Here is a 20,334-nt window from a genome sequence, read left to right as displayed (position 1 = left end):
CTTAAGTATTCCACAGGGTGTCACGAGGTAGTTGTTGGAATCATTAATAGTTGGATGAAAGCAAAGAAAGAAACATAGTGTGCAGTCCTCTGAGTGCCAGTTAATGTAATTTTAGATGTGACTAATACACATGCCATAAAATAAAAAGTTCTTAACTCATTAACACATGTATCTTATTTCTGTATCTGTATAAAATATACACATGAAGAAAAATATTATGAGAGGTCATTTAGAAGAGTGAGCTATTCTATGTCAGGTCTTCCCCCAAAACCTTTCTATATATACCTTAGTATTTTATAGTTTACAGAGCAAGTGGAATCTTTGGACCATAGCAGTAATCTGACATACCAAAGTATGTATATAAAAGGTGTGTGGGGGGGTGGGGGGGTGGAGGGGGAAAGGTACAATACTTCTAGTTGCCATAACAGACTGTTATAATGAATTTCTAATTGGAATGTGCTCCTCCAAATTTGCTTTCAAATTTTATTTTACTTTTATTTTAATTTTTATTTAAGTTCTTTAAAATTTAAATGTATTTAAACAAACATTATACAGTGCATACAGCTGTACTGTGGATTTTATAATTTGTATGATGTCAAAACTTCAGGCTTTTTTTCATGCACATGTATAATGCAGTAGTAGGAGAATTTTTACCAAATCATGCCCCAAATTAAAGTGTGTTTGATTATGGTGATACATTTTTGCATATGGAGACCAAATTTGTATTGACATAACTGTTAACTTCTGCAGACCTGCACATGCATTGAATTCAGCTTCAGGTTTGTAAAAGAATCTTTAAATACAGTTTAACAGTAATTATGAAGGATCCTGCTCCTGTTAAAATCTGAATTGGTTTAAATGAAAATTACATTGGCCATGCAAAAAATTACATTACTTTATGAAATGAACAGCAAAATTTCATTCATTTCAGTAGCAACAAAACATGATCCAAAGTGTAAAATCACTGATGAAAGTAAGAATTTGAATCTGTGTTGACAGTAATAATTTGTCTAATTTAAATAGCATATTTAAAACTAGTTTTGAACAAATGATACCTTATGGATTTAGACATATTTTGTCATAGTATATAAAGCGGCATACTAAAATAAAAGACTAATTAATTTTCTTGTTACTATTTATTTGTGCTAAGCATTATGGAACAAATTTTGCCAGTGGTATAATAGTGAGTGGCACTGAGAGTGTAGGATGAAGGGAGGTTGATTCTTCTGACAGACAATGAATAAAATTTTATACATATGACATACCACATGTCCTCTATGCACTATGCCCAGAAAGTCGTAGTGCCTTACAGCCATAGAAGGTGATTGCCATGACAATCAGAAGCTGAGTGCTTTTATTCAGATTTGTTTCCAAAATCCACACGGTCCTGTGGACAATTTTTTGTGCAAAACCTTTCTGACTCAACCACTATAAATCATGACCTGTTTAACAAACCAGTGTGTTTGTAGGTGCCTTAGCAGTATGTTTAGATACTTGCCAGAGGAAGAACTAGACCTGTTTAAAGCAGTTTTAATATCCAAATTAGTGTGACGTACCTTAAATCTTCATGGTGATGAAGAAAGTGAATGGAAATGGTGGCCTTTGGGTTGTTTGTTTGTTTGTTTCTGGGTTTGGCTTTTTGAAATATAAACATCCTGATCTCTGTCCAGGTGAGTTTCCTTTACAGCAGGGCATCATGGAAGAAGAGGGTTTTTTACGTAGGCAGGTTATCATCTTTCTTTTTCCTCAGTTTAAGGCTCACTGAACTCGCTTTGCCTCTCCCTTTCTTTGTCCTTATTGCGGCTAGAGTAATCTAAAGGGGTAATTCCACACATACTTTGAATTACTGAGATAATGCAGTACCTTAAACTAAAGTGATTAATATCAGAAAATATTCAAATAATAAAATACCTGGCTGCACTGAGATTTTTCCTAGAATTTGTTAGAAAATGATACTTTCTAGCAAAGGAAAACAAAATAGAACGGACAGAAGTTAAAAACTGTTGATATTATACCATGTAAAAACTTGGCAGTATACTGAGGCATATGTATCATATGTGTGATATGTATACATTCCATTGATTCTAGCACCCAAGTCCCTTTCTGAATGTTAAGGCAAGGTTGATGAATATTATAATCTGTTCTTATTTTCAGATTGAAAATCTACAGGAGCAACTTAGGGACAAAGACAAACAACTAACTAATCTAAAAGACAGAGTGAAGTCATTGCAGACGGATTCTAGTAACACAGACACAGCACTAGCAACCTTAGAAGAAGCTCTGTCAGAAAAGGTAATGTTTTCTCATGGAACAGCATTATGTGCTGCTCTTGTGGGTGAAGCGTGTCCAGAAAATGTCTTTTTAGGTTGTTCTGGCACCTGTAACAAAGCCTATGGGCCTTGTCAGGAAAGCAGGTGGCTCTGTTCTGGTAGGATGAGCAAGGAGTGATTCCTGGCTGATGAACTGAAACAGGAATATGAGGTAAAGAAGGATGCCCTTTTAAATGGGGATGGAGTAGATGGCCCAGGACATGGGACGATTTTCCCTTAGTCAGTGGGATGAGTGGTTGTTCCCTGAAAGAACTGAAAGGCATGGACGCCTGATGTAAAGAAGGTAGAGTTTTGGGTATTTGGGGGGCTTTGTGATCTTGGTTATCCTGTTCTTTTGTCTGTTAAGCAGAGCCTAACTGAAGAGCCAAGAGCAAGTGAGCGTACCAACTGTTAACTTGCCCTGCTGTTAGCACTATTGGTTTCCTACGCTTTATTTATAAGAGAAACTGTATTTCATAACAAAATGGAGAATTACTTTTGTTGCTTTAAAAACTATATGCCTTTAATTTGAAAATACCTAGCAGAAGGGATAAATCTGGACTGTTTAAATTAGTGGCAACATTCCTACCTCCTTCAGTGAGGTCAGGGTTTTTCTTCCAGTTAACTTTGAATACAAGATAATCCAAGCAAATTTATATGCCCCCCAAATTAGTACAAGTATCCACTTTTTGTAGCTCACAGATCTTTATACATATATCACTTAAATGTGCACAGGTGAGTGCAGTTAATGAAAGTATTATGTGCCATTCTGTAGTGTGCAATCCTATGAAGATATTTATGACTGTATACAACTTTAAAACGCCACTGAGGGCACCAACACCTAAAATGCTAATGTTGGATTTTTGATGTCTTTGTATGTTTAATCACCTTACTAATGTTTGCTTGGTCAACAACAGTGAAAAAAGTTGGCATTACTACTACTTCTGTGGCTTCATATGGATAAGTTTACAGCATTTATGCAGTAAAGAAAGTTACACTCATTTTGTTAATCTTTCACTGCTAATCTGGACACAGTGCTCACCAATTTCACAGCATATTATTAAAAAATGACATGAAGTACTTTTTAATCTGTTTTTCCTCCTTGTAAACTATCTTTTCTGGATTAGTCTCCATTGTCACTTTCCCAAAATGCCCATAGAGGCAGCTGAGAGTTTAAAACAGTCCTTTAACCACAGTGCTACTGTTGCCAATGTAGAAAGGAGAGTGAGTGTGACACTGCAAACTTGCCAGTTCTCTTGTGCAACTGGGCATGAAGTACATTATCAAAAGCCAAAGAAATCTTGTCTCCTATCTTCTGCCTCAGCTATATTTGCAGCACTTCAGAGGAAACACACTTATGCAATACTTCTTAGCTGGGGTAATTTGCTAAGTTGCTATCTCTCTTCAGTTGTAATGTTATTTCATTGTTGAAAATATTAAACTAATGACGGTTTGTCAGGGTTTGTAGTAGAATCAGCTTGTGTGGAGGTATTGAATAGATCACATATAGTCATCTTCTCACTACCAGAAATACAAAAGGTTAAGAAGTACTGAGTTAAAACCTAACCCAAATTAATAAGTGGCAATTAGTTGTTTTCAAATCATTTTGTACCAGTACCATTCTAGAATCTGTTGAAATAAATGAAAACCAATAAATAAATAAAAGTTTTATAATTTTGAAGGTTTTATATGTATCTGATAATGAAATATTATATTATTGTCAGACATACAAATAGTAAAATTTTACTGAACTCAGGATGTGTTATTTTTGAATATCATAGTGACGATTTGTCCCAGAGGTTGTTTAAAAATTGTGCTATAGAACTTCTTTGTGTATATGATAACTTGAAATGTGACAACAGTAGAGACCCTGATGGTATGGAAATTTTGTGTCAAGTTTTATTTATTGCTGTAATAAAGGTTCAAAATCTGATAAATGATGCTAGTTGTAATGTTTTGGAAAAATTAGATAATCTTAGATCCTTCTCTGAAATGTATTTTTGCAATTCATGTCTACTTCATTTGGAATTGCATAGATATATATGAGCAGACACTTTTTAAAAGAATCAGTGTGATTAGTGGTTTTTCCAAGTGGAAATGGTTAGAACTCACATGGGGTCCCTAAGGTTGAATTCTGTACAAAGTAGTCACTTTGCTTACATACAGTCAGCTGAAATGGCATCTTTCCTGCAGTGTTTGCAGGCTACTCTGAGACACATATGCAATGAAAGCCATGGAATGTTTTCCTCCGCCACAGAGATTTCTGTCTTTTTGCAGCTGATGAAGGCAATGGTACCTTCCGTAAGCCAATGCTTTTGAGAAGTGGCATGAAGCTGAGTTGTGCTGTGGTTTCTGGTGACTGTTTCAATCAGTTATGTAGGGATTGTTACTTCTAAAAGTTAGGTGGCAGTATATAAAGGGAAGTACTCTGTTAGTGATATGCTTATCATTCTATATTACTTCAGAAATGCCACTTTGTTAATCTAAGGAAAAGGTACACAGAATTGTTAAATAATAGCCTTTTTCTACAAATGAGCTTTGTAGTTTTAATGTGTGACCAGTCATGGTGTGCTACTGGGAAATCTTTTTACAGTTGAGGAACAAGTGGTATATTAGATAAAAAAAAGGAGGAGAAAAGCAACACTGCAGAGTAGAATTAATATGAGCTTTTGAGAAACAGGGTGCTTGACCTTAGAGCGTTAGACACAATGGAGGAAGTTTCCAAGGTAAAAGCACATCTCTGTATGATTTTGTTTATAGTACAGAGAAATCATGCGCAATTTCTTTCACATTGCCAGTTTCTTGAAGGCCGCGCTTGCAAGGGTAGGTTTCTCAATCTTAAGTGTAGTCTCTGAGATGTATACATTGAAAGAAGCCAGTAGGCATCTTCTAGAAGTTCCAAATGAACTATTATGTCTAGCTTTCTTGTGTCTTCTGGCAGGTAAATACCTTGACTGATTATGTTTACATATGTTTCATTCCTATTTGTGTCCAGCTTTCCAATTCATCCTAGCTGCTCTCAGTGAGGAACCTTTCCTATCCCTATTCCTGTCTGCAGTAGCATTCTTAAGATGTTTAGACTTTATCAATAGTTATTAACTTTTTCCACTGCAAATACTGGTAGAAATATGGAATAGATTTTTGTCCAAATGGGACAAACCAAGAACCCTTAGTGATAGTTTCTTATTAACAACTGCATCAATAGAAGTACTTTTATCAATTTAAATTTGTAATGCTCTCAAGAAAGGATGCTGCTTTCATTCAAGAATACCTGATTTCCATGGAAATACATTGTTTGGGGTTTTTTGTTTGTTTGTTTCTCCTAGAAATTATATCAGACCTACTTTGCAGCTATATTATCTTGTTTTATACTCTTGAGGTTAGGACCAATTTTTGGCTTTACCTTAATTCTTGGTCAATTCAATAGCTTTGAGAATTTTATTTGTTTAAAAAATGAAGAAAATACTCCAAAAGCATCATGGGAAGCTCCCTTAAAATAGAAATCAGGTTTATTTATGCCAGTTTAGTTAACCACAATTCACTAAAATTGAATTGAAATGCTTTTCGTAGTTTGTATGGGAAGAAAAAAACCCCTAAAACATGATCATATGATATGAATGAATTATGAAGCTCTTTTTCAAGTCCAAAACCCAAGTGTTTGAGCATTTATGTTTCCCTGCTTTGTTCTTGAAAATACTCAGATGGAGATTTTGGCTCTGAATTAGATAATATGTTTCCTTATTCTTCATGAAAATAGTTTTTTTTCCAAGTACCTATCTCTGATTTTCTTTCATATTTAGTGATTACGTAGCTTGGTAACACTAAATGAGAAATTACTGTATACATCATAAAACAGCATCAAAGTTTCCTGAAATGGGCTCCTTTCAGTCTTTGTATTTTTCCAGCAATACTGCAGATATAATTTGTTCTCTTGTCAGGAATCAGAAATGCATTAGCACAACTTTAATCACTTTTGAGTGCATTTTAGAGCTAAACTAAAAAAGTATTCATTCAATTCCTTACCCCGAAGTTTGGCGCCTCTCCTAAGCACTGAAAATTCTTAACAGCAATAAAGTTTACATTGCAATAAACAAAAAATTAAGTTTATTCCTATTGAAAAAAAAAAAGAAGTTTGAAAATCAGAATATGCAAAAGTGCTATCAGCTTCCTTGATGTTTTAACAAGAAACTTTTCAAAGAATATCTCAGCTCTTGGACTGGCCCAAAGCAGCTCAAGAGGTTGCTTTCATGAAGCTGATATTTATAAAGTTGGTCCTACTGTAGCAGCATACAGCAGATAAGCAATTGAGTATGTCTGATAATAGAGCTATATGCTGTGGCAATTCAGTTCCTGCTTCTGTGATAAAGTGCAAATAGATTAGACCTGTGAGGTCCTAGATTAGTGCATAAGGAAAGCTCGCCAATGCAAATAAGACTGAAACAAGAACACATTGTTGGGATTTCTGCAAGTTAGCTGTTAATCAAGTAAAACATGGTGTATTAGGGCCTTTTAACACGTTTTTGACATTTAGCCTTATGCAGCTGACAGATAAATTAGTCTTCTTTTGTGATTGACTTAGAAAAATTTATACTGTTCATTAATAAGATGAAATAGTGTTATGTTTAATTTGTTATAGAGGGGAAAAAAAATCATTTAGGTAAATAAATCTTCAAGAAGGAATTGGTATAAAACTAAGTCTGAATATAACTAGGTGGATTCTGAATGGTTATTAAACTATTCCGCTTAGTGGAGGCTGGCATTTTGACATTAATATTCAAGGGATTAAGAATTTATATTATTTGTTACTAGGAATAATCTTGAAGTTATTTAGAATCCCATATTATCCCTTTCTTGCATAATCTATATAGCAAAAGCCAGCTAATACTAGAATTAAAAAAATAACCAACCCACAAAACTAGTACATTTGCTGGTTTGTTATTTATGGTGTGCTCAACAACGTTGATGTTGAAGGACCTTCATTCTGTATGAACACATTTCTACCTGAAATCCTACCAGGTATAAGTCAAAGGGAGATTTTGCAATGGGGCTGAATGAAGCCAGGAGTTGTGTACCTCTGCAGGTCCAGGGTCTCGGAGCACGGACAGTTGATGCTGTCTTGGAAACAGGTTTAACTACAGATAGCTTGCTACCTTTAGTTTTGATCGTATCTTTTTTACTGTATGCTATGTGGAGTGTACGATGTCATCAATGTGTATTTCTTTCTGAATGAAATAAATAGGGATATAAGTTTTATGTGAGTAGTCAACACTGTTTTCTCTGAGGATTCTTACAGTAACGCTAGTTTGTTAATAGGTACGTTCAATTAGCTACATTTTAAAAGGGAGTTCCTGATGTCAGAGAATGCTAGATGCAAAATGAAAGTAGCACTATGAACTTCCAGCCCTTTGAAAAGGTTTTCCTTAGGAAATGGGTAGCAAAACCTAACTATAGCAATATTCTTATTACAAGATTATTTAGTATAGTGCTCATTATTTTCCAATATAAAAAATATTCAAATTACATTTATTTACAAGCTCAAATATAACTACTTATTTGGTAAAGATCTTTACTAATTGTTTAAAACCTTCTAATAATATTTAACGTTAATTTCACTAATACATATAATTACATTATAAAATACTTAATATCATGCATTTTTAAAAATTTTCACGATTGGTGAAACAAATTATTACAGCTGGAAGCCAATATTATATAACTGGAAGAAAAAAAAAAATATCAGAGGAACATAAATGTTTGAAATGGCTCTATAAGGAATATATTTGAAATATATCACATTTTGCACTTAGGCCTAGTTTCACATCAATAACACACTAGTCATATAGCAAGCATCTATGAAGATTAATACCCCACATCTGCTTTTGATGCTTGATCTTAACAGCTCATGTTACATAATAAAATATGTTGCATCATAGTTTACATTTGCTGTATAAACATAATGCAAAAGTAAGTTAATTTTTAAATATTTAAAATAAAAATAAGGACATATAAAAATAAAGATTTAAACTAAAATTCTAGTATGCTTAATTGCACTTACACTGGGGTCTGCAATTAGCTCTCTAGTAAAGTAAGCAAAACCAAACATTAGAGTCATTCCAAATAAGTGAAGATCAATATAGGAAGCTGAATTCTTCTAATTCTTGAATTAGCATTTAAATATTTTCAGGGAAATGTATAACCCGTTAAAGTCAAACTGATTTAAGTGTAGCCAAGTTTTAAATCAGTAATTTAAAATAATATTTATTCAGTTCATACAGAAACTGATTATTAGTTTTAAATTTCATACATGCAGATAATATGGCATTTAAATGATAGGAGAGTGAATAAAAGGGAGATCTTCAACAGATGCTTAGTGAAAGGCAGATATGTAGAAGCTGAAAACACAAGGGGACACTTACAGAAAACTTCGCAGTCTTCCGAAAACACTATGTGTTCCATTTTCTAGTAGGTAGTCCCTTTGCTGTGCAGTATGAAAGGAGGAACAGACAACAAGCAGAGGCAATGGACACTTGTCAGCAGAGGCGCTGAGGTGGTCAGTGTTATGAAGGGATGAATTGTGAAAATGGGGGGAGAGAGACTGAGCAGAAGAAAAACAACCGGTGTTTGAGGTACAGAATCTAGAAAATATCTCTGCCTATTCCACAGAACCAGTGAGACCAGGAAAGACCTCTGGAGGTTATCTAGTCCAACCCAGCTGCTCAAAGCAGGGTCATCTAAAGCAATTTGCTCAGGGTCTTGTCCAGCTGGGTTTTGAATATCTCCAAGGTTGGAGACTGCTAGGATGAAAACCACAGCCTTGATTTTTTATGTATATAAGTGCTGACAGTTGGCTTTCTGCAAAATATGCCTTGAGCTTTAAAAAAGTACAGAAGCAATTTTCAGAAGATCCTCTAGGGCTTGGAGGAACCTCAGTACCTAGTGTATGGAGAAAATGAATGAATAACCAGGGTTATCTGAACAATATACACTTTTAAAAAGTGCTTTTACTACTCAGCTAACCTTGATAATGAATTAATTTTTTTTCTTTCATTATAATGACTTTTTATTACAAATCAGAATGGGATGTACAGCTGCTGAAAAGTTGCTTGCAGTGTGATGTTTGTTGAGATACAATAACCACAGCTGAGAGAATATTGATATGGGCAAAGGTAAACTTTATGTATGTGTGTAGTGTATATAGATATATATCTCCAGTGTGTGTATTTGTATATATATGGCAGTATAAGGAATCATGGACAGAGGGAATTAGCATGAGGTTTTTCTCTCAATCTAATAATAGTAGGCTTCCATGAGTCTTGTCCAGTTCTATGAAATAGTATTTTAAGTATTGATCCCACTCTTACACTCCTTGGAGATTTCAAGCATAAGTACAAAAGGACTTGAATAGGATCTGTGAGCATGCTGGTGCTTCTACGTGAGCCACGCCACTGGTAGTTTAGAACTTCATCAGCCAGGATGTAGTTTTGTCCCATGTAGGCTTAACTTTCTTAAATGATGTTGCTTCCACTGCATGCCTGACTACTACTTCCAGAATGATACTAGTATTTCCCCTGATACTCTGCTTAAATTGACTTATTCCCAATTCAAATGCAATTCTACTGGTTATTTTATGTTACCCTAACTATTTCTCTCTGATTAGTATTTGCGTTCTTCAAGTATTGGTAGAATGTGATTTTGAAGAATGTAATCAAAGCTTAATAAAACCATACTACTGCATCTGCTTTTTACATTTCACTCTTTGAATTCATCACCCAGTCCTTGATGGGTGATTTTCAGCAATCCTTATAATAGTAACTGGAAGTTGGCAAAATATTTAAAAATGTGGTTGAGTTTAAATATGTGTAGCATCACTGTTAATTAGATGGAGAAAAATCTTCCTTTGGATATCATAAGTTGTATCGGGGTACTTTTTCTGTGTCTTGGACAACTTTTGGGTTTTGTCCTCTCAAAATATAATACATGTACACTGTAACTTACTGACGGTTAGCAAGTGATTGATTTCTAATTAGATTTGGAACCTTGAAACTTCTTGCAACAACTGTAGAGTCTACCAGCATTCAAAAAAACCTAACCAAATTCAAGCTGAGTAAACAAGTCATGGCCTCTCTGTTTTGAACTTATAATCAAGACTTCAATAGCTTACGAATACAGGAAATACCTTACTGAGGTGAATGACTTTCCATATCTATCACAAGACTAAACATATTCATATTGGTATAGATATTTAATGAAGTTTCAGTACCACATTACTCCGATCAAGTATTTAAAACCTTGATCGGATGCTTTTGAAATCAGGGGAAATCTTGCATTGACTTTAATACCATTAACTCAGTCATCCTCTGCTTCTGAAGGCTGATTTTTCTAAGTGCTACTTAATGCAAAGAAATTTTATTCTGTCTTTTGTTAAAATGAGTTCCAACTTTTCCGTTTTGCAATTCTTTCCCTTGTTAGGAAAGAATAATAGAGCGCTTGAAGGAGCAAAGGGAGCGAGATGACAGAGAAAGACTTGAAGAAATCGAATCTTATAAAAAAGAAAACAAAGACCTGAAGGAGAAAGTTAATGCTTTACAAGCTGAACTGACAGAAAAAGAGGTCAGTCTTTTCAGTAAAATCTATGTTCTTCTATCTATGTCATTATGATGAAAGTAAGTGCATTAGGATTACTCTTGAATAATTTTAAGTACTGAAATTCTGCCACTTCAGTGGTCAGCTTCTGAACTGCTATTTTCTTAAGCATTCTTCATAGTCCTTACTTTTTTTCATAAAATATTGCTTCAGTTTTTTGCATATTTGTGTGTCATTATCTCTACTTTTTCCTTTACATAAGCCTCCAGTAGGCTCAAATATTCCGTTGTTGCTCCTGTTTTCATTTGTCAGTTAGAGGAATAGACTTCAAAGTAATTGTACCTCCAGAATATAATGTCAGCTTGTCTGTTATGAATGTTTCTATGTTTGTTTGCACGCCAGCTCCTGTGGTTCCAACTGGTTGTATTCTCAAAACGGTGTCTTTTGCTATCAATGCTTATCTGTGTGTCAACTCTTTTTGGGGAAGGGGAGGGGGAACAGGATCCAAGTGATTACTAAGTTGGCAATAAGTTAGTGTTCTGGTGACTAGGAATTAACTTTTTACTCTTGGTCATTTTTCAGTCTAGTTTAATCGATCTCAAAGAACATGCATCTTCATTGGCATCAGCAGGGCTGAAAAGAGACTCCAAACTTAAGTCTTTAGAAATAGCCATAGAACAAAAGAAAGAAGAGTGTAGTAAGTTGGAAGCACAGTTGAAAAAGGTAAGTTCCATCTTCAAACAAACAAACAACAACAATCAGAAAACCAAAAATCAACACCTCCCCCCCCCCCCCCCCATTTTGAAAAGTTGAGCTTATTTGAGTAAATCTAAAATCTACCCATCTTACGCTGTTTGCTGATGCTTGCATCTAATACTCCTAACTTTTTCTTAAGAGGCTTGTACCAAAGCCACTAGTGAGCCTCAGAAATTATCTTGATACCTATACGAGGGAATTCTGAGAAGCTGCTGCAAATAGATGAACTGGGGGCAGGACATTGGAGGGAAAACAGAATGGCAGAAAGAAATTATCAAACCAGCAATTTGTATGTATATGAATTTATAACTCTACTAGAAGTAGACTGAAATGTTTGCAGCATGGGAAAAAATTAAAGTCTCACCTAAGAAATGCTGTACTTCCTATTCAAATAAATTCTGCTTCTGAAATGGAAAGTCTAGCTAGGTTTCATTTTGGTGGGGTTTTTTGGCTTTGTTGGCGAACACATGTTTGTGATAATTAAGGAAAATAATGCATAGTTTATCTCAGCTAGCAATTCAGTATTTTTATTCAGCAAGTAGTGGAAGCAAACATTTAAAGGAAAACATACAAATCCTATACTTTATGACATGGTTTTATTTAAATTGATGCATTAAAATAGTTTTTGCTTAAATGATTTGCAGGTTTGTTGAAGCCTTTTCTACCATATGTTGTTTCTTTGACCTTTTTCTGTGTCATTTGGTAATGTCTGCTCTCATTGTTTGAACACCAATCTCATGACATATTTGATGGGTTTAGGCATTATGTTTGCCTTCTGCAATTCATGACTAAGTGTGTGTCAAACATTAGGTTTTTTATATTGATAATTAATGCTTCATTTTCTAGAAGAGAATATTTATTAGCTCTACAAATGTTACCACCATTAGGATAATATTCTGACACTCTTTTTACCGAGGTTGAGTAGTATCCTGCTCTCTGTTTAAGCATTGTTTCAATAACCTTACCTGTGAAGAAGGTATTGCAAAGTATAAAGGGTATCGGAGTGTAAACCTTATACTACTATTATTTTTTAATTCAGTATGAATATGTGCCATTAGGTGCCTGTGTTACATGTTTAGTTGTGGAGAGGAAGGAAGGGAATCTTTTTCAATAAACATATACAAAAGCTTTTAATGGAAACACAACTACTTCAAATGTTTGATACTTATAAATGTTATTGCTGTCAGAGTTAAAATACCCAAAGAAGCTATTTCCCTGGAAGTCCTTTATTTTGTTTTCTTTTGTTAGAAAATGTTTGTTTACTTTGCACTTAACTACAAAATATACTTCATTACAATCTGAAGTACCTTATTTTCCTCATTTAAAAAAAAATAGTTAAAAATCCCCTAAAAGCACAGATCACTTAAAAGTCAAAATCCTCTTGAAGGACTTGAAATCCTAAGTCAATCTTTTATGACTGTACATATAAACACATCATACAGTCATGGAAAAATAAGCACTTATAAAAGTCAGAGAGTGTCTGGGACGTCTTTCGTATAAAAAGGGAGTATGTTCACTGTGTATAAATACAAAGGATTATTAAATGAAAGTTGAAAACATAATAGTTTTATTATATCATAAATACAGCATAAAGCCCCAATGGAAATTCACCCAACATTTGTAGGAGACCAGGTATTTCCACAATAAAATGTAGTTACAACCTTCTTTGTGGGCATGTTTAGTTGAACAGAAACAGTGACTGTTAATGATAGTAGACTCCAAACAGTAATTTTCAATTCACATTTTCTCTAATAAAATACTTTATGTTCAAACCTGTAAATATCCTGTGTTAAAAGTAATTGGTCCCCAGAAAACTACCTTCACCATGTTTTCACTCCTTAGGAAACTAACTGAAACAGAAATCTGGGTTATTCTTGCGTATGTCTGAGTTAGAGTAGGAGGGAACATCAACATAGTTAGGAGTAAATTAACCTGCATGTCCCATAAGTGTGCTTATGTACAAACAATAACCACTACGGAAGCTAGAAGGAATGGTCACAGTTTATATCTCTTTTTCAAAAGTGACTCCAAGGGGCTGTCTGTTACTTTGAGAAATTTGAATGCACCTTACACATTACTCTCTCTCTAAAAATATCATAGAGAAGGCACTTTTCATTATGTTATTGTAAAATCATTATAGTTTAATGTTGATTTATATGTTTTAACAAATTATACTAATAAATATGAAGATAGTACTCTGTGCATATTTCCTAGGAGTTAATTTTCCATGAGCACTAATGGTAATAAGTGTTGTGCCTGAAAGAAAATGTGTACAAAGGGCAAATCCAAACAAAATCTGTAAATTAAAACCCCCAAAATTTTAAAAGTTTCTCTTCCCTTGTTTCCTCTTACTGTTTTTGGAGAGAATAAGGTTCATTTATTGATAATAAAGATATTTTTGATTGGGTCTCATTAGATCCAATTTTTTTTCAGTATTACATAATTGGATTGTTTGCATTTCAGCAGGAGAAAACATGCTGATTCTAAACTCACTGCTTTAATTTTATAGAGTAGACACATTTAAAAAAGTAATAAATAGGATATTTGTAAATAGTAATTATTATTGTGACTGCACTATATTTTGGTACACAAAATAATGTTTAAAACCATAGGCATACTTATTAAACTTTTTGTGACAAAGACTATGGATTGAAATTCATAAAATTTAAAAAAATCATAAAACCCAGAAGAATGCTCAATGCTTTTTTTTTTGCCAAAATTCCACAAACTTTTTGTTGACTTACTTTGTATTGCTACTAGTGAAAGAACAGCAGGAATTACCTAATAGGTAGCTAAGTTTTATATATATATGTGTGTGTATATATATATAATCTTATTATCCACTCTAGAATTTCCTCCTTTTGTTGTTTTTCATTATCTTAAATTTACTTGCTTACTGACATATTTGCAGTTGCTAAAGTACTTTTTGCCAAGCTGTACTGTTAGAAAGTCATTCTGCATAGAAAATTCAGTCTTGTGTTAAACAAAAGGAAAGTAATCAATTTAATGATACAATTTAATTAATCTTTTATTATTACCAGCTTTGAAGCTTTGGTGATAAATTGCAGCCTCAGCCAAAAGCACTTCTTGTGATTCATTGCTTGAGACCAGCACTTAATGTATCATCAAAAGTGGACACCTTTCTTTATTTCATGGGTTATTTAACTTGAGAAAGGGAAAGTAACACAAACCTTAAATTTCTTACTCCAGCCATTCTTTTTTAGGAGCCAAAGTCAACATTTATGTTTCCCCAGTGCCTCTCACTTTCACCAAGGAATGTTTAGAATCTTAAATTTCTACTTTTTTTATGACAAGTTCTTCTGTGCAAATGCACTGGTTTTGTTGAGCTAATGCTGTTTTCCTGGATCTTTCCTTCTTTTCCTGTCTGTGCTTCACTCCCTTCCAACTTTGCAATGTAGCAAGCTGAACAGTTGTTCAATCAGATGTACAGTCCAGTAAGTTCTTTTTTAAAATGCCCGCTGTAACATATGAAAGCATGAGGATCCATTACCTTACTGTGTTGTGCTCTTCCTCTGTGGAGCTTTGCAGAATAATTCTGATGCTGCTATGCTATATTCATTAAATCCAAATAAGTGAACTTTGTGGACTTCAAGGCCATTTTAAGAATATGAAATGTATTAAATAGGTACATATAGTATTTCTGAGAAAACAAACATTCTAGCCTTTCGGTCCTCAACTTCTCCATCAGAAAAAGCATGCAGATGATTTTTTTTTTTTTTTTTTTTTTGCTGTGCTTTGCTTTTTAATTCCTCCTTCTACAGTACTTTATTTGATCCTTCAAACTTAAATTGACTCAGTTTATCTTAAGCGACTGAGTTGATTACATGAATAATAATATCTAGGAAGTGACATACTATTTTCAAAAGTCTGTATGATTAAAATAGTTTAGATCAGTTTTACTCATAAAAGGCTGTATACATTCAGCATATAAACATTAAGAATATAGAAACTTTTATTTAATTGAAGAAAATGCTGAAATATAAAATGATTAATGTAAATAGCAGTATTTGAAAAAGCCAAACGGTATTACTTTGGGTGTTTAGCATTATTATTCTTGCCAATGTCTGCTTTAATTGCACAATATCTATCCTTATGACTTGACTGTGTTCCTTTTTCAATTTGAGGAAGAGCAGTAACAAACATTCTGCAGAGAACAGTTTTCATTTTTTTTGGCTGACACTGTTACATTTAATGTGCTGTGAGCATCACAGGACAGAAAAAAATGATGTAACTGTAATAGCAATTTACAAGCTATAGTTTACATAGTAATCATAGTTGGAATTACCGTGTAATTGGGATAGTACATACAGAAGAACTGGTTTTGTAGCTTAAGTAATGTGATACTATGCATTAGGGAAGGTATTGCCTTCACTGAAGTCAGTGGGAAGTTTGCCATTAATGTCAGTGGACCAGGATTCCACCTTTGGAGACTGTTATTGCTAAGTTTTGTAGCTTCTAACCATGTAATGGATATGTCATGACTTAAGTATGGCAAAAGAGAGTCCCACAGAATGTGCTGTATTTACTTTTAAAGTTACTGGTTAATTGGTTTTAGAATCCAGTTATAAATTGATTGTAAGACCTGATATTATCAACTCTACCATCCAGCACACTGCTGGTCAAAGAGCTTTTCTCTTTGAACAATAAAACCTTTTTTTCTGTATCATCTTGGCTCACCTTTGTGGTAGTTATGTTTCTATTCATATCATTTGCACTCCTACTGTGCATGTCTTTTCAGACTGGAGTCTTTTTTGTGTTAGTTTTTATCTTGATTTTCATAAATGCTTTCCAGTCATTATTTCAATATTAGTTATTCTGCTGTATGGAATTCATTTGTTACTTCCTAGTCTATTTGTGTGCGGTATTCCAAAGTCAATCAGTCCTTTTTTAATTTTATTTCATTTTTTCTACCTTTACGTGCTTAATTTTCAAAAGGAAATTCAAAAGGATGCGAGATCCTTTTCCTTTGGCACCAGGCAGCAATTGTAGTATATCCATGAGACAGGCTTTGTTAAATAAACTTTTCTTGCTCATCTTCTTTCTTCTCCTACTTATATATCAGTCTACTTTTAACAATGCAAGTAGTAATGATCCTCTTCTCCCGCCAAATCACTGAAGATCTTGAAACGAAATCATGATTTGATTGAAGTCAATGGCAACATATTCTTTGAATTCCATAAGGCCAAGATTTCACCTTTGTTCTTTGTGAAGGCATATTAGCAGTTATTTGAAACACTTTTTTTTTGTACTGCAAATCATTATGATACTTCATTTAATAGAATGTTTCCTTGCCTTTTTTTTTGTTTGAAAATATTAGTGTTATAGAAAAACAGATGGCAATCTAATCTTAAAATACTGAAGTTTTGTTTACATGAGTCAGAGAACTAGCAGTCAATCTCTGAGTAAACCTCTTTTAGCCCATGCAGTAATATAGCATTTTTTTTGTGGTGGAATGTGTTTGATACCTGTGTATATGTCACAAGATACCAACTCCAAGACTTTCATTTATTGCTGAATCTAATGTTTTTTAAATACAGCAATGGATAGAAGTGTTTTATTCTTATACACATTTGGCTACCAAAGTGGAGATGGAAGGGGTGCAAATCCTGCATACTCTACAGTGAATGATTTCACAATGTGTTCACCTGTGTGAATAAGATGTGAACAGAATTGGGCACACATTTCTTCATGTTTTGAAAGGTGAACTTTTTGAAATACCCAATGAATTCTTGTGCAAAACTGATTATAAGAAGTTACATGATTGTTTTTGTACTGTAATGAAAATAGAACAATGTACTTAGTTTGGAGTTCTGGTGAACCTTTTTCTCAATAATAAAGACTTAATTTTCCAAATGCTCTGCCAGAGCAATGTCAGATCAAAATTTAAAGTACTTGCAGAACCCACTCTAAATTGCTTAGAGCAGTCCCTGAAGTTAAAAAAAACCCCAAAAACCTAACTCGAATTTTAAGGAGACTACAAAAAAATTAAGGTGACAGCAATTTTGTTTTAGTTTATTATTGAAAGTAATAAAATTTGAAGGATCTTACAAAGTAATTTCTTGCATGTAAATTCTGCTGTTCCATTTTTTTATGAAGTACTCTGTTGATTTCTGTGTATGTTTGTCTGAAGCTTTAAAAATTAAATACTATATCTATCCATCCATTTCTGTTATGCAGAATAATGCATGCATGATTGTACCATAAAATTTTAATAGACTAAATAATTCATGTTGCATGTCTGTGCCACACTACTACGGTTTTTCTGTAGGAAATTTGTGGTTTACGCAAGGAAATGTTACTTTACTTCTAGAGTATTTGTAGTACTTATTAAGCAAATATCAGAACAGATACATAATTACTGTAAAAAATAATGAAATTCTAATGGTAGTGATCTGCTATTTTTATTGACTTGTAAAAGTAATGTACAACAGCACAGTCGCCAGATTGACAAACAAAACATCATAAACCAAGTGTGCTAGTTTGAAACTAGCCTAATCTGCATACACAATAATTATCATTTACAGATACAGATTAAGAGATCAAATACTTTGCTGCTGAAAGGTATGCGTGAACCAGTCACTCTTACCCACAAAAGCCCCATAAAACCAGAAAATGTATTCCTCCCAAGAAAACAGAGGACTTGGGAAGAAAAAGGGGGACAGAAATGAAAAAAAGGATAGAAGAGAGGACAGCAGTAATAGGCAGAGACTTTCTGATTCATGTGATAACCGCACAGCTTCTGGTTAGAAGTGAGCCAAGCCCGTCTCCCACAGCCTGCAGAGAAGCCAAAGAAATCTGCCCTGTCTGGGTGGGAGCAGGGTCAGTATCAGCCGAGTTGCTTTAATCTCCTTTGGGCCTACTGTTTGACCTCAAAAGTCAAGTTCCATCTGTCAACAAATCACCCCTGGTCTGTATATAACAACTAAAAAAAAGTGCCCAGTTCAAATCCAAACACATCTTTCAAAACCATAAAATGTAATAGGGCTCTTATAAGTAATTCTATGCCTTTGTCCTGGGAATGTCAGATGGATTGTGTTCTGCTCTCTTGTAGTATTAGCAGCTTTGTTTACAACATGAGGATTCCCTTAAAGGGACTCATTGCAAGTTAGAGTACCACCTGCAGAAAGCTCTTTTTCAAAAATGTTTTATGTTCTTGCTCCCCCCTTTTTAACTAACTTTCCTTTCCTTCTTCATTAAGGCAATGCTGTTGTAGAAAAATGTTTCCTACCACTAGTCTAAAAATATTCTGTACGAAGTGCTTGTGAAGTAGAAGCAACCAACTGAATTGGTGATTTGCAATACTGGGATTTTTTTTTTAATTATTTTTTTCTTTTTTAAGATTAGAATAATCTTATGCTTGTCTTTGAACTGAATGCTTATATTGATTTATGTGTGACATTATGGATAACTGTGCTGCACCTCAAAACCCTGTGTAAGTTGGATACTTAATCACATTGGATTTAATCATACCTTATAGGTTCTGCTTCATGTTTGAAAACCATGGGGAAATACAATGACCAAGTTTGTGCCACAAAATTTTCCAAAAACACATCCCACAAATATGTAATGCATGACTACCACAGAAAGCACAAGAATTGAAAATACTTTTGCAACTTAACATCAATTTCCTTAGCATGCCATTGAGCAAGGATTATAGGCCTAAACTGAAGAATATAATTCCTATCTATGGTTTTAGGTGATGTTTTAGCTATAAGTTGTGCAGTAGATAATTTGTTCAGTACATTTCTGAGCTGCTGTGTGACAGGAATATTCTGTGATAGTTGAACATTTGGCACCTTTGCATTGGTGACACTATCATGTTCTTGCCGAATTATGTATTTTCATCATAGAAAGTCCAGTGTGGCAATGAAAAGAAAAAAAAAAAAAAAAAAAAGACAGGCTTCTCTATCTCTTCTGCATTGGTTCTTGCCTGGCTTAAAACTAGGGTAGAGGTGCATGGGGGGAAAAGTTTGGGCTGAAGCTGAGAGGTCCTGTATGCTAAAGTGAAGAAAAGAATAGTTAGAGGCAGGAAGGTGGGTGTTTTGCCCGTTTATGAAATGATGGAAGCAAGGCTGGTAAATAAGTGAATTATACATTAAAATAAACAGAAGGGAAAGAAAGGTGACAGAGAGGAATATGAAAGAGTGATCACATCTAGAGGGGAACTGTGAAATTCTGGATTTACCCTTAGGAGTGGAGGAGAAATCTGAAGAGCAATAGGGAACAACATGCTTTTTGCATAGGTTTCTTGGTATCTTAAAAGTGGGAGTTGGGTTGTTTTTTTTTTTTTTTTTTTTTTTTTACCCCTAGAGTGAATTTACCTTTAGCAACCTATGAAATTATTTTTATTCTTTGCAAAAGAAGACTTAGTATTCATTTTTGGAGAGAGAAAATGTTGTCTAATATCTTAATAAAGCTGATGGAAAATTGAAGTGCTTTGCAGCTGGAAATTGGTCCACAGTCTCTCACACAATTGGCCCTGAGTCTGAGTATTACATTTACTTCAAAATTACAAAGCTAGTAGAAAGTAAATTTCTTGATACAATTAACACCCTGTATAAAATAAATCAAAGTTTATTATTAAAGCAGGAGGATTTATGAGGATGAAAAGGAATCTGTTGCTAGCATCTCACCCAAACAGTAAAATCAAGATATTCTTTGGATG

At 34.0% G+C, this 20,334-nt stretch overlaps 1 protein-coding gene across 1 annotated transcript in view; it reads left to right on the top strand.

Annotated features, from left to right (window-relative positions):
* Nucleotides 1-20,334, top strand: part of ERC2 (ELKS/RAB6-interacting/CAST family member 2) — a 527,385-nt gene that overhangs the window by 211,571 nt on the left and 295,480 nt on the right. The window contains exons 8-10 of the mRNA XM_049826970.1: nt 2,155-2,292; nt 10,779-10,919; nt 11,475-11,615. Coding sequence (XP_049682927.1) covers nt 2,155-2,292; nt 10,779-10,919; nt 11,475-11,615 — 420 coding nt within the window. The remainder of the gene's footprint in view (nt 1-2,154; nt 2,293-10,778; nt 10,920-11,474; nt 11,616-20,334) is intronic.

Source organism: Accipiter gentilis, chromosome 23 (genome assembly GCF_929443795.1).
Source record: "Accipiter gentilis chromosome 23, bAccGen1.1, whole genome shotgun sequence".
NCBI lineage: Eukaryota > Metazoa > Chordata > Aves > Accipitriformes > Accipitridae > Astur > Astur gentilis.
The sequence above is the reverse complement of the archived record's forward strand: the minus strand, read 5'-3'. Positions and strand labels throughout refer to the sequence as shown.